At 40.8% G+C, this 15,140-nt stretch overlaps 1 protein-coding gene across 9 annotated transcripts in view; it reads left to right on the forward strand.

The window, feature by feature from the left end:
• The first annotated feature begins 12,929 nt into the window (after positions 1-12,929).
• The window catches only part of AFF3 (ALF transcription elongation factor 3), a 309,887-nt gene continuing 307,676 nt past the window's right edge, over positions 12,930-15,140 (forward strand). For 8 of the 9 annotated variants that reach the window (XM_072994485.2, XM_072994483.2, XM_078390317.1 and 5 more), the window contains exon 1: positions 12,930-13,257. In XM_072994485.2, the coding sequence (XP_072850586.2) occupies positions 13,205-13,257 (53 nt within the window). In that variant the 5' untranslated portion in view covers positions 12,930-13,204. The remainder of the gene's footprint in view (positions 13,258-15,140) is intronic. The other variant, XM_020805632.3, reaches the window with a different exon arrangement.

Below are 15,140 nucleotides of genomic sequence, written 5' to 3' on the forward strand. Positions count from 1 at the left end.
GGTAATTTACTTTGCACTCCCAATGAAACACAGGCAAAATTTGTGAGTTTTTCAAAGAATGAGAATGAAATTAATGGAGACTGAAAGATAGAAAGCAAGGTGTATACCACTTTCTCAGACATCACAATGTTTCTGTAGTACCTGGATTTTGCTGTTGCATCAGAAATAACTATGAATCCCAATAAAAGATTGCCTCAGCAATACATGTCCCAGCAATCAGACTTGGAAATGAAGCCTGTGTTTACTCTCTGGTTCCATCCACAAAACAAAACATGTTAAATGTGTGATACATGAGTGCAGAAAGTCACATACTGTACTTTGATTTTTTTCACCACCTGAGAGAGCAATTCTTTTTTTAAAATATGCTAAATTAATTCTCTTGTTTGATTCTCAGTCTCTCCTTAACCCTTCAAATTAGCCTGGCGCCCTCACATCTGTAAATAATAAACTCTGCTGAATTTACAATTAATTTATTCAAAGAGGTTCAAAGTTAATGTGGGGAAAGGAGAAATGTATGCAGTATAAGTAAGTAAACTTTCAGCTGGCTCAATATGTCTGTGAGTTACGTATCTGGCTCCAGAGCCACAGGTTGGAAGTTTGATTCAACACCGTGGCTCTTTGTAGAAGAGCCAGCCTGTGTAACCTTGGGTAAGCGGCACAAGAAGAAGGGAATGGTAAACCACTTCTGAGTCCTCTCTAACTAAGAAACCCAGGAAAGGGTCATCATCATCATCATCATCATCATCATCATCATCATCATCATCATCATCATCATCATCATCATCATCATCATAATTCAGATTTGACTTAACAGCACTGAACCACTACCACCAAACTTTCAAGGAACAGTAACACTTGAAATTGTAGCCACCTGGTGCTGAGATATTAACCTTTTCTATCGAACTAAATGCAAAGGATTGCTATGCACATGGAGGCAGTGTAGCCTCTATAAGCACTGTAGTGGATGCTTGCAAGCTGACCCACCTTTAGAGCTTTCAACATATTTTTTATTCCACTGGTGACCATGTGACCTGCTGCCCTGCTAATCACTCTTCTGCCACTGAGTGGGACTGGCATTATAACCTCTTCTCATACTCCCAATAGTGCTGGCTTCTATTCCTGTCCTCCTAGGATCCTCCCACAATTGCACTGTGAAGAACATGTACAGTGAAGGTACCACTGTCCTGCTCAACAAGGCAGATGACAGCAGCTTATGAAACCCAGAGTTCCATGAGGCACTTGAACACAAAGGTCTCCACCAGGTCATCCCACTCAAACAGCTCAGCAGTGTTCCCTGTCCTTAATAGGACTGACCACTGTTGCCCCTTCTAGTGCTGAATCAGACTTGTAGAGATATAGTGGGCTGATTTATTTTGGAAATGATTCTTTCTGTAGTTTAAATAACTGGAAAAGCTGAGATGTGCATCAGTTTTAAAAGAATCACAAATGTTCTTGGACTACAACTCCCAGAAATCCTGGCTAGCACATCTAATGGTGAAGTCTTATAGGAGTTTTAGTCCAAGAACATCTGGGGGCACAAGGTTGGGCACTACTGCTCTAGAACAACAGGAGAGCTGTAAGAAGCTGCAAGGAGAAGCAGATATTTTAAAAATCACCTTTGCTGAATTGTAAACTTTCTGCCAAAGGAAGTGTGATTAGTCCAAAATATTAAAAGATAAGCTACACACTTTGATGATGCAAACCTTAGCTCAATAAGTTTCTAAAGGGAGGAACAGCATAATTAAACTCTGAAATCAAATAAGAAAAAATGAGCTAATTTTACATGGTAGATTAGGTAGAGTGCAGAAAAACAGTGGACTGGAAACATTGCTGGTAATTTTGCATCATGAAGAACTTCCTGCTGTGAATGCATCAGTTGTCTCTATCATATCTGTAATCTTGTGATTGAATATTAAGTGGATACTTTACAAAATGTTCAGCAACCTTTGTTTAGAAATTGCAGTGCGGCACTGTTAACCCTGGCGAATGGAAAATGTGTTCCTTTGCTTCTCTGTCATCACCTTTGTCGTTGTGTGCTGAAGATCCTTTCGCTATGTTGTTATTTATGTTCGGTTGTCTGATGGCATAAAAATACTGTAGTTCAAAACACCGTTGCAATTTGGAATCTTATACTTTTGCCTTTGGGCTATTTTTCCTTCCAAATCATGAAGTCCATAAAGCTCTCTATCACCGAGAGGAACTGAAATGCAGCAGAAACCGTAATTTTGCTTTTATACTAATACTGGTATCCCTCTGATTGCAAATTACAGCACACATCTGGCATCTATTATTCCTACAACAATGCAACAATTTACAAGGTATTTGACAAGAGTCAAAGAAGCAGGTTGCTGCCTGCCACAGACAGCTAGCTGAATTGGACTATTTCTACCTAAACAATGTAACATGCTGATTATTACAAAAGAGAGCAAATTATGTGAATTGGAAGCAGAGCAAGTATGGTAATACGCTTAACAAAGCAGATGTTCAAAATGCAAAACAACTTGCTTCTGAAAAAAGGATATCCTAATTTCTGAACTGGGACAAACAGTTAAAACAAAGCTAACAAGGAGGCACTGGAGATGGGATTGGGTATGGAGAGGTACCATACACTGGGTTCTCTTCACACAATAGACAAAATCCTATTGCTCAGTGCAGTAAATCACTGTAGAGTAGGCCCATTGAATCAACAGAATTTATAGAGAAGTTCACTCACCAAATCCCCATTGATTCAATGGATCTACTCTAGTGCAAATTACTACACTAAACAACAGAATTTTGGCCAATGAGTTGAAATAATGCAGTGATCACTTTCCATCTGAATTAAGGCAGGGTAGAGTTATCGGAAGGATGACTTAAACAAATCTTTAATTAGAACCATGAAAGGTCTATAATTAACATTTTATTAATGCATTCACTTTTATTGCATTTATAAAACCAATGTACACTGTAATTAATATACGTCTACTTTGAAGTAAGTCCCATTCAGTTCAATGGAGCTATGCCCTAGCAAGTGTATGTAGAATTTCAGTATTAATATAACTGAAATTATATTAATAATTTTTCAACAAAAATATTAGAAGAGACTTATCCATACATGAGAAGCCGCCTAGAGTGGTCATTTTGACCAGATAGGCGGGGTATAAATAAATAAATAAATAAATAAATAAATAAATAAATAAATAAATAAATAAATAAATAAATGGCAAGCTTATTGCCTTTCTTAATGTACAGCCATATTTTAAATTACAGTAGACCCATCTCATTGAAACGAATCTATATGCAGGTAAACTATTTGAATTTTAGATTTAAAATAATCCTAATTAATTTCTTCCCTTTCTGTCTTCAGCATCTGGCCTCTTGAAAAATTAAAGCAAATATTATCATTTTAAAAAATAATAACTGCACTACAATCACAGTTAGAAATGAATGATAAATCAAGTTGGATCCTGCTAAATGGCTAGAAGATTTACCTATTTAATGTCTGTTTAAACCATAAAACATTCCTTGTAGATTCAGACTGCTTTCACACAGTGCCATTTCATACATGTCTGGGGGTGGAGTGGGGGTGGCAATAATCAGGTCAATAGTGGAACAACATGTTCCTGATCTTTCGTACTGTCAACAATAGCTATCTATCACTCTAAAAATATTATAAAAACACTCCTCCAGGTTGGTTTCACTTTCTCCTTGTTTGAATAGGCCTGTTATATGGACAAAGGACAGAGGGGTAAGTAAAAATCCCACCTCTGTAGTCCTTCTCCACACATTGTAATGGGTTGTTAATGGTGGACTTTCTGGTGTGTGTGGTCCTGATCTTTCTGGGGACAGATGAAAGGGCAGCATGATAAATAGGAGACAGATTGTAGCTAAGGCCTCCGCCCCTCCCTGACCCCTCTCTCAAACCACCTATCTTCTCCGTCCAAAATGAGTACATCTTGGCCATCAAATGACTGTTCTTTGTCCTTCAAATAGAGAAACACTGCTGATTGTGGTCCTGAGCTCTTTCCCCTCCTGTGCTGGGCCAACCTCTTCTTTAGTGGCTGTTTGGTTTCTCCAAGGACACTATTTATCATGCTGGCCTTCCATTTGCTCCCAGAAAGATCAGGACCACACACACACTAGAAAGACCACTAGAGAAGGACTGCAGAGGTGCGATTTTTACTCACCCCTAGTCCTTTGTCCATCTAACGGGCCTATTCAAACTACTTGTTGAAACTATTCGACTACATTCCAGTCGAATGACTAGATGGGCGGGATATAAATATAACAAATAAATAAATAAATAAATAGGATGAGTAGCAAAATGTTTCAACCTAAAAAAAAAAAAGTCCAGTTGCCGTGACTCAACTTCCCAATAACTTCGCCTGGATGACTGAGAATCTTCACATATATACACTATGTACTGTTATGGTAAGGAAACCACATATTGGTTGTTGTAGGTTTTTCGGGCTGTTTGGCCTTGTTCTGCAGGTTTTTCTTCCTAATGTTTCACCAGTCCCTGTGGCTGGCTTCTTCAGGAGTCAGAACTCTGTCTGTGTTGTGGTGTAGTGTGTGGGATAAACATTAGGAAGAAAAACCTCCAGAACAAAGTCAAACAGCCTGGAAAACCTACAACCATCAGATCATGTCTGTGAAAGAATACAAACCACATATTATTTCCCATACCATTTTCTGAAACATTCCTGTAATCCAAAAGCATATTTAACATTGATTAAGATTTATGTTCTACTATATCAAGATCCCTTTAAAAAGCTTAAATGCAGTAGGATAGATAAATAGACCTAGAAGACAGAAAACAGAAGGAAATATACATTTAGGAACTTGGTCTGAAAAACAGCAATAACTCATAATTAGCAGACAATTAGTCCCTCTGAATATCAGCTGTGGTACATAGAAGTAGGCTTTAAGAACAATGCTGACTGTTTTCAGGTTTATCTTTGCAATGAGATCTAGAGATTTTCTCAGAATCTTGGTAGAGGAAGTAATTAGCAATATTAGCAATCATTTACTTCTATTGGAAGTTGTGAAGTTTCAGAATTAGCCTGCTCAGGTAAGAATATAAGGGATTATGATTTTCCAGTTTTATTATGCATTGTTGAAAATACATTTTTGTTCATACTTAATGTAGTTCTGTCCACTTGGCTCAGATGTTATAGATATTATCTGTGTTTATTATCTGGTGTCATCATTCTAGAACACAATGTAACTTTATCATAAGAAAAATGTATCCTCTTGATTCCACAGTTGAACAGGTTTCAACCAATCACACTTAAATCCTCAGTGTAAGTGCAATAGTATTATGAAATTTGTGTATAAAAATTAGAATAATTTCAATAAACAAATATAGACATTGTTATGTGCTATGTAGCAAACAGCTTAGATTTTTGTTGTGCTGAGAAAAAGTAAATAATACACTCCAGATAAACTTTGCAAATTAATATATTTTGCATATCTTGTTTATTTAGCATAAATTATATGGATGGCAGCTGTTGTTTCAGCTGCTTTGCTAGTTACTCTGCTTTCAGAGCCTCAAGACCAAAAGAAAGAAAGAAAGAAAGAAAGAAAGAAAGAAAGAAAGAAAGAAAGAAAGAAAGAAAGAAAGAAAGAAAGAGTTTCTGGAGTCTCTGTCAGTTGCCATATCAATCTGGGTGATGATGCTGGGCTGGCAACTGTTTTCATAAAAAACCAAGACACAGCAACCAGCTTCCTATTGAGCTTTTCTTTTTTTCTAAGTCCTGCCAACTTAATACTGTACATCAAGATTGCACTGCTTTGTGCATGCGTTGCAACCGAGCAAGTAGAAAGTTTTCCTTCATGGGCTCACTGTTTGCACAATGGGACCATTTATGTAAGAGATGCGAACCCACATCACGGTGATGATAGGGGTTTCTTCTCAGCGGAACCTTGTGCAGACACTCGTCATTGACTGTACAATTGACATGCTCTAAAATGATAACTGATATGTTATGGATGTCATGAGAAATCACATGCCCTCCAGTCGTATGCAGCACGGAAGATAAGAACGGAAGATGAGCAGTGATGGATCCGATGAAAGGCCTCTCTGGTCCAATATCCTTTTAAGATATGAAGAGTCTGTTATTAGGATAGTCATGCAACTGCCTCCTTTGACTCCTATTCTCCAGCATCTGATATACAGACAGAGCCATCCTGATGTTGTTGATATGTGCCATCAAGTCAGAAGGACTTGCAGCAACCCTAATAGGGTTTTCATGATGTGTGATATATGAAGAAGGTTTTTACCAGTGCCACATCCCAGTGACTTTCCACTCCTGATGGGAAATTCAAACCTAGCTCCCCTGAGTCCTAGTTTGTCACTCTCTCCTCCATGCCACACTGACCTCTGATACTGGACATAGCAGACAGTATCATTCAGGCTTTCCCCCTTCCATCACTTAGTTTCCAGTGTTTTACTATCTTGACTTTGCTCATCTCTCTTTTCATTTTGATATTGTTTGCTTTAATTCTTGGTTTTATATTGCTCAGACTGTAAGCCGCCCAGAGTAGATTCATCTAGAATCTAGATGGGTGGGGTAAAGGCCAAATAAATAAGTAAGTAAGTAAGTAAGTAAGTAAGTAAGTAAGTAAGTAAGTAAGTAAGTAAGTAAGTAAGTAAGTAAGTAAGTAAGTAAGTAAGTAAGTAAGTAAGTAAGTAAGTAAGTAAGTAAGTAAGTAAGTAAATCCTGGCTAGTGGCCACTGATAATCTTATCATTCATGAATTCTCTACATCATGTGGCAGTGAATTCTATGATTTGCTATGTGCTGTGTGCAGAAGTGGAGCCAGAACTCATAGGGTTGGCACATTAGCCATTTTTCATTATTAAGGAGGAAGACATCATTCACTTAATGCTCCTTAGGTTTCTTGTTCCCTGAGTTTAATGCTTACAGTGAGCATTGGATAGGAAAGGGTAGGGATGGCACCATTTATGTAAAACCAGAAATAATATGTTGTTGTAAATTATTTTTTGTAATGCAAAGTATTTAGGAGTAAAAAGACAATTTAGATCCATTCGTTATTTAATCACCAAAAAACTTACTTCTAGTAGAGATCAAAGTTGCTAGAACTTTCCAAAAGTCTTGTTAATAGGGTTAATGTAACACCCTCCATTATTAGATTCTCTTTGGGAGGCTGTGAAGACTGTCATGATGACCCCAGTTTACCACTGCACTTCTGGTGTTTTCTCACTCAACCACCCATCACATAAATGTATGACAGAACCATTAGAAAAGATAATTTAGCTATGAAGGCAAAATGACTAGCCTTCTTGTTCAAACATAAAATGGAGAAGGCATCCTGAGATATCATCTTGGCACACCAAAACAAACGGCTCTGTTTAAGGACTGACTCCGGCAAGCAATACACGGTCTAAGGTACTTTATGTATTTTGGATACTTACACTTTTAAAGGGTTCTAATGTGCAAGCATAAAAATTGATATCTTGCACAGAATTCAGTATGTTAAAAATGTCAGCTTCCATGGAAAAAGCATATTCCTACTCCTTGTGGTCATAATAGAGAGCATCGAACTGCTTAGATTAAGATATTGAAGGCTCCGCCACTGATATGACATTGGAGAGACATTCCATAGGATGTATGTAAGGTTTGTACAATCCAATAACTTTCTTCAAAATAATAATTCTCAGTTTACATGACTCAGCTGACCACCATACTCAACCTCCATGCTGTTCTATAACCCTGTCTCTCCTATGATATCTACAGTCATGGCTAAAAACTACCCCAAAACACTGAATTCATTCTAAACCTTAAAATTTGGAAGGACATCAAATTATGCAGCATAAGCAGATATACAGTATGTACATTTAAGTAACTGGAGTGCTTCTGTCCTGCACAAAGTCCAGAACAATTGTCAAATGAGAAAACAATACAATGCAAGTGAAGTGCAAGGTATATAATGCTATAAAGCCTAGTCTTGTTTCTCTCCACAGTTGTTGTGATGTAGTCCCATGTCGCTACTCAGCTGCTGAAAAACAATATTCCCAGATACAACTTCAGAGGCAGTTTATTTGGCAGTTGTAGGTCATGCTGGGGTACTTATTTCCTTAGGAATGGAGAACTGGAAAGTAATCTCAACAAAATAAGCATCTCTGTGACCAAATCCCTTAATTACATCCAGAGGAACGGCACCTGCGGCAATTAACTCCTGTAGCTCCACCACAGTAATTTTAATTGGTTGAAAAGGAAGTTTACTAGGCTGAATGTGTTTCACATAGTAAACTAAAAGCAAAAAGCATCTATGTTTAGTATGTGGACAGGGAGGTGTAAAGGAGTTAGTTTAAACTCTAGCACTTATTGTCTGTAAGTAAGTTAGCATTCTAGAATGGTCGTCCTGTTAGTGTGTTGCAGCAATGAAGAGTCTTGTACCATCTTAAAGAGTAAGTTTTGTTTAATACAAGCTTTCTAGAACTGCAGGCCACCACTTCAGAATTATCAACTGTGTTTAAAAAGTTGAACTCCTGATTTACATCCTGCTAAGGGGACTTATATGCTTGTTTGATGTAGGTAAAGTTTCTTTAATTCTTTACACTCAGTTTACCTTATTCGTATCCATGAATTTCAAGTATCTTTCTCCATTTCACTAAGGGAAATTTTTGCATACACTTAACTAGCAAGTCATTTAGCCTGATTGTACCAACAAGGCCCTCAAAGGCCAGTGTAGAAGTATATACATATATTTAACACCTTGGTGCCATCAAAGGGTTGCCTGTCTTCTTATGTAACAAACAAGCTTGGGGAACCGTTTATTTTAACCCAGTAATGAATACTACCATCTATTGAGAATTATTCCTCTGTTGTGTGCAGGTTTTTAAAAATGCAAGAAAACATTAAAATTAATATTCCCTCTAATAGCAAACTTGGCTGACCAGTTAAGATGGCTCTATTTACTAACAGCATATTGGAACTGAACTACTGCTTTCTACATATACAAAGGTCTTCTTAGTATGCAGATATATGCGTCTATCTTTCTGTCTGTCTAATCCTTGGCCAGAATCCTATTGCTGATTTCCACTTGAATAAGGTTCTTGTTGGCAAATTCCTGCCTATTAATGAAGTGCTGGTTGCATTCCTGGACATACACCTGGCTGAATGACTGGGCATGCATGCAAGAATGCAACCAGCACTTTGACAGTGAGCACCAACATGCCACCAAGATCCTTATGCAAACATAAATTGGCAACAAGATTCCAATCAGTGATCAAAAAGGAGAAGAAAAGAGTGTAGCAAGAACATGGAATGTTCAAGGGAGTGCTTCCTCTTGCTGGATCTTGGTGTCCTCTTGCTTTGGACTATAGCTCCCAAAATCTCTGATAACTGGTTATGCTGATTGGAGCTTATGTAAGTTGAAATGAAAATAATCTATACCACAAAGCACTATATATTTGCCTGCCCCACTAGAATACAGCATGGTGCCATTTGGACAGAGAGACAGACAGAGAAAGAATCATAAAAACAAAAGTCAGGTAGGTTGTATAAGTCTATCAGTTAAGTCTATGCTTGAGAGTTATTGAGATCTGAAATGAGAGAGTATCTCTTATTGTCCTTCCAGATGATTGGATACGCACTACAACACATTCCCCTCCCTCTGGCCATGTTGGTTGGGGCTTTTGAGAACTGCAGGTCAAACTATCTGGAGGGCCAAAGGTTTCCCACCACTGCTTATACATGTATGTTTTATGTGGCTGTATTGGCTAGGTTCCAGCATGAGTGCGTAGTGCTCTGGTGTTTTACCACTCAGCAAGCAAGATAAGTACTTGTTATTTCTCTTTTCTTGCTGCCCCAGATCCTGAGCCTTCCCCAAGAGGCCTGCCTGCTCCTCCAAACATCTCTGCAACTATAACTTTGTTGGAGATTTTTGTAGGTTTCACTTGTTCATATATATATATATATAACCCTATAAAATCCACTTTCCAACATACTTTCCTGCTTTCAGAGCAATCAATCATACTGTTGGCAGACTGAGGTATTTCAGACAGAAGCTTGGCTCTCAAATGCTCCTATGGAGGCCAAACTCAGGTTCTAACACACACAGAGAGTTAGTTTTTTTGCTTTTACTTTCTCAGACTTCTGTTATGTCATCGAGAGATGTACATATAAATAGCTGTTAGTTATTGATCTTGAGAAAAGTAAAGAACTGTATATGGAGGCAATGCTTGGGTTCAGTGATAGACAAGGGGGAGAGAAATAAGGACAGCTCAGAAAACTTACCTTTTGGGACTATGGCTTCCAGAATCTGATGGATTCTGGATATTGGAGGAATCAACTGGGGAAAGACAGAAACTGCATTCCTAATGTTGAGGAGTGTTTTCAGCTAGCCATATGGTAAAACAAAACAACCTCCCAGTTTTGCTTCTTTTTTTAAAAGGATTGTCGATCCAGATTCAGCTTCCTCATATTGAGCATCTGAGTCCATTGTCCTTATGCATAGTGATTGCACACATATTTACTATCAGAGAATCAGTGGGGCACCAGAAACACCCAGTGTTGTTTGGCTATAGAGGGAAGGCAGCAGACTGTTGAAAGAGTTTGTCCTTAGGTAGATCCTGAAATAGTCTTACTTGTACGAGTGACCTTTACGTTCCATGTTCAATAGCCCAATATCCATGTTCACATTCCCATACAACAAGAGAGAGTGCTTGCCAAGCTGTGGCAGCACATAATCAGAAAACAGAGATGTGGGTTGACTCATGGACCTTTCCCCTTTTGGTCAAACACTGATGTGGGCTGACTCTCTCTGGCCTTTGGAACACCTTGTATTTCTGGAAGGCATGCAAGAAGCAATGGTGTAAGCATTATCAGCATGTAGAATACATGAACGTCTAATAAAATAAGGATGCACAGCTTCAGTTGCCTAAAAAATACCCTCCAGCACATGACAAGTTACAACTAATAGAGAAACCATATGCACATTTGTTTGACTTGTTACTGAAATATTCCATTGTGATACAACATGACAGTTAGGGACACAACCTACTTAAACGTGTGCACAGTGAAATGTGCTTGATAAATTATGTTGAATTTATGCTTGTTAGCAGCACTCAGTAGTAACACCCCAGCTCACACCGAGGTAAATCGAAACACTGCATATTAATGTAAGTGTTAATCCTTTTATTATGATACGGTGAAGATAATTACTTTAGAGATTCTTTCACAACTGAAGATGCTTATTCTTGTACTACAACTGTCAGCAATGGTGCATAGTATCACTGAACTAACTAGGGACCACTTCTGTAAATGAGCGTAAAGGGAAATTGGTGTAAAATCAATGCCTAAGCAAGTAAAGTAAGGGGGGCGCTTACTCTTAATTCCCTTTTTTTTGTAATTAAACGGTGGTTACCTTTACTCAAGAGTTCAAAAGAGTGGTTTTACTTAGGAGGTTGGAAGGGCATTTGACCTTGAACAGAGTGGAGACCAGATCGTTTATAAAAGGGCAGGACAACATTACACACTCCAGATGTTTTGGAAATCAGTTCCCAGAAGCCCCAGGGACAATGGTCAGGGATTATGGGAACTGTAGTCCGAGACATAGCGAGGGCCTAAACTTTCTCATCCCTGCTTTATTGCATTGTTTTGTATCTCTGTGCATGTGGCAACTTAGATTTTTAAATGGGAAACATTTTATTTAAACATATCCAGTATCCTCACCTGTCTTTCTGTTACACAGCGAGAAACATAAACTGATACAGGACAGATTTTTTGATCCCAAATCTATGCTGATCTTTTCTAGGGCCATTCTGATTTTGACTTGGTTCCATACTCCCTCATTCAACAGTTTCCCCAGCTACTGCTTAAAGTGTGCGTCATATTAGATAGGCCTGTGACATTTGGGAAAGGTGGGTGGAATCTGAATAGCTGAGATGATGTAAAAGAATTACCTCCCCAACCTCACATATGTTGTGCACCCAGGCATTTAGAGTTTACGCTAGCATTTAAAAACATACTGTCCATTAAAAAGAGAGAGAGAGAGAGAGATCAAGCAGACCAGGGGGAAAAACACAAATAAATAAACACCCCAAACCCTTACACACCACCCCATGATGAAAAAGCGCAAATTGTTATAGAGACACCTTTCTGGAAGTGGCCAAAAGCCTGGACATATTTGTGTGTGTGTGGGGGCGTCTGTGGAGAAAGTGATCTGACAGTAAATATTATTTAAGTCACTCCCGCCCCATGGCTCCCCCTGCCCCCCTCCCCGCCTCCAGACACAACCCGGGAGAGAAGTCAGAAGACCCTTGTTTGAGAATAATGACCGGCCATTCCCCCAAAAGGGAATCCCTTTGTGTGTGTCTGCGAAATAAATAATTATGGACATGACATGATGCGACAAGCAAAAAGTGAGCCGATTTTTCGGCTGCCTGTTTCTTTCCCCGAGTCATTGCTAAAGCGCCACTTATGGCTGTGAATCTTGAACGTCTGCGAATAGGGTTGCAGCATCACCTCTGGCTATCTTGAACCACACAAATGCACTCAGCAGCCGTGAAAACAACCCGATTTTTTTAAAAAAGCAACAACAACAACAACAACAAAAGAACCAACACCAGCCCCCAAAGCCAAAAAAACCGCGGCGAGGGCGAAAGCGCGGAAAAAGGAAACAAAGCGGGGCCGAGAGAGGCTGACACTCCGGCGGAGAAAGCCCGGCTTGTCTCGGGTTTCGGCGAGGAGCCGCTGGCGCGCTTCTGCGGCAGGCAGCCTGCGTGCACCGCGAGCCGGAGCGAGCCGCCGGGGCTCCCGCCACCCCGCCACGCGCTCTCTATCGCTGGAGAGCGAGGGAGAAAGGGAGGGAGGGAAGGAGGGAGGGAGGGGAGGAAAAGAGGCGAGGGAGGCAGCTGCGGGGAAAAGGCGCTCAGAGGAACAGCCGCCGCCTGCGGGCGAGCGGTGGCGCTTCGCTGAGGAAGGGAGGGAGGGAGCGAGCGGGTGTCTCAAGCCGCTGCGTCTCTCTCTCTCTCTCTCTCTCTCTTGCTCAGCTCAGGGAAGAGAGGGAGGGAGGGAGGGACGCGCGCGGGAGGCGCCCCCCCCTCCCGCTTCCTCCCTCTCGCCTCTCGCCCACCCGCGGCGCTGCTAAGATGCACCTTGGCCGCTTCGCTGTGGCTGCTGAGGAGCGCTGACATATTCCTCCTCCTCCTCCTCCTCCTCTCTCCGCCCTCCTCTTCCTCGTCCTCCGACCTCACCATGGACAGCTTCGACCTGGCGCTCCTGCAGGAATGGGACCTGGACTCTCTCTGGTGAGGCAGGGAGAGGCTGGCTGGCTGGCTGGCTTTCAAACTTGAGGTGTGCGTGTGCCTGTGTGTGTGTGTGTGTGAGAGAGAGAGGGAGACAGAGAGAGCGGGAGAGCGCGGCGGGTGGTGTGCTGGTGTCCGTGTCGGTGCTAGGTTCTCCTTCCTGCTCTTCCATCTCACTTCTGTTGCCCTCGAGTTTTCAGGAGGGAAGGAGAAAAAAAAAACAGCCTCCCCTTATGAGAGACCATCACATTCCGAGTCCAATTATTGTTATTCGTTATTATTTAAGAGTAAACCCGCAGTTTCTTCCCTTCTCCTGCAAGGAAGTGTCTTATTTTCTCCTTCGAAACTCGCTCTCTTGGATCTGCCTCCTGTGCCATTTTGGCCACAACCCCCCCCCCCCCCACACGCACACATATAGCGCCTTTTCTCTCTATCCTCTCTTTTTGTTTACATTTTGTTTTTTTGTACTTTAATTTTGCTGGTCTCTCCCTTGCACTCCCTAAACCACAGCCTGGCTCCTGTCTTTCTATTCCTCCTTCAATGTGACTGCCTCTCCTTCCTTGCACTTCCCTTCCCTTTCCCTTTTAGCCACCTCTCTTTGGCTCTGTCCAGCAGCTGCCCATCCGGGCCTGCCTGCCTAGTGCCTTGCCCTCCTGGCTGCCCCTGCCCTGCTCTTCAGCCCTACCTCTGCCCCAGAGCCTCACCTTGAACAACTCCTTGTGTCTCTTTAATGCAGAAACTGCTGCATTTCCAAGAAGCATCTGGCAGCCGTCAGAGTCTATTTCTAGGAATATCATTAATGACTCCTCATCACCACCCTCCAAAGTGCCAGCACTCTTCAGCCCAGGATGGGGCCAAGAGTTGCAACTGATGGCATCTAGCACATGGGGATCCCTATCTACTCCCTTTCATCATTCGACAGCTGTAATAATATGGTAGCACAAGTGCCACAGTCTGGAAGGTGCATATGTGTGTGTTGCAGTGTGTGTGTGTGTTTGAATCTCAGGTACTTTGTGCCACTGCTGGGTGCCACTCTAAGCTGTATCGGGTTTCCTGTTGATCACAGCTTAACCTTTTTTATAGGTGTCTGAGAAGGCAGTAAGTGGCATGTGTTTGTGGTGTTTAAAGGAATGATAATTTGGATGTTTCTCTCCTAGGCGTGAAGAAGCACAATGTGCGTTAGCCTAAAATGCCAGTTTACATATATCTTAAGTCACCCACTGGTTGCTGTATAATAGGCTTAGTCTCTCCCCTCTTCTTTTCCCTTCTGAAGCTACTGCTGTTCTTGAAACACAGGAATTTCAGTGTTTAATGTGTTGTGGATGATGACAAGGCTGGTTCGCTGAGACAGGGAAAATTGCTGTAGTTTTGTCTCTTGTTTGTTATAATGGCATGTTTAAGAGATGAGAGGGCACATCCCCTTCAGGTCAATAAATATAATGCATTTGTTTAATGTCTCATGTGATCAGCCTTCTGACTGTGCAGCATGTTTTTGGTGATGCTCCCCCACCCCCGACCCATAAATGGGACGCCAAAATGAGCTTAGACAAACAAACCTGGTAGTGAGTTTTTCTGTTTAAAGGATCATGTGAACTATGGTTACAATATTGTATACATCTATTTGGGAACAAAGCACCATTGAACTGAGTGGGATGCACCCTACTAAGTATGCAGAGGCTTCTCTACACATGTATATTTAACAAAGTGTGGGATTAACACCATTGATAAAGCTAAAGCAAATTATTTCTATAACTTTTAATAACCAAAATGTATCGATAACCAATAAAAGTTAGCTAGCTTAACTGGTAGTGATAACCAGCAACGTGGTTAACATCTGTTCTTTATAACTGAAGCACCCTTTAGTCATAATGATGATTTTTTAAAAA

Source organism: Pogona vitticeps, chromosome 3 (genome assembly GCF_051106095.1).
Source record: "Pogona vitticeps strain Pit_001003342236 chromosome 3, PviZW2.1, whole genome shotgun sequence".
Classification (NCBI taxonomy): domain Eukaryota; kingdom Metazoa; phylum Chordata; class Lepidosauria; order Squamata; family Agamidae; genus Pogona; species Pogona vitticeps.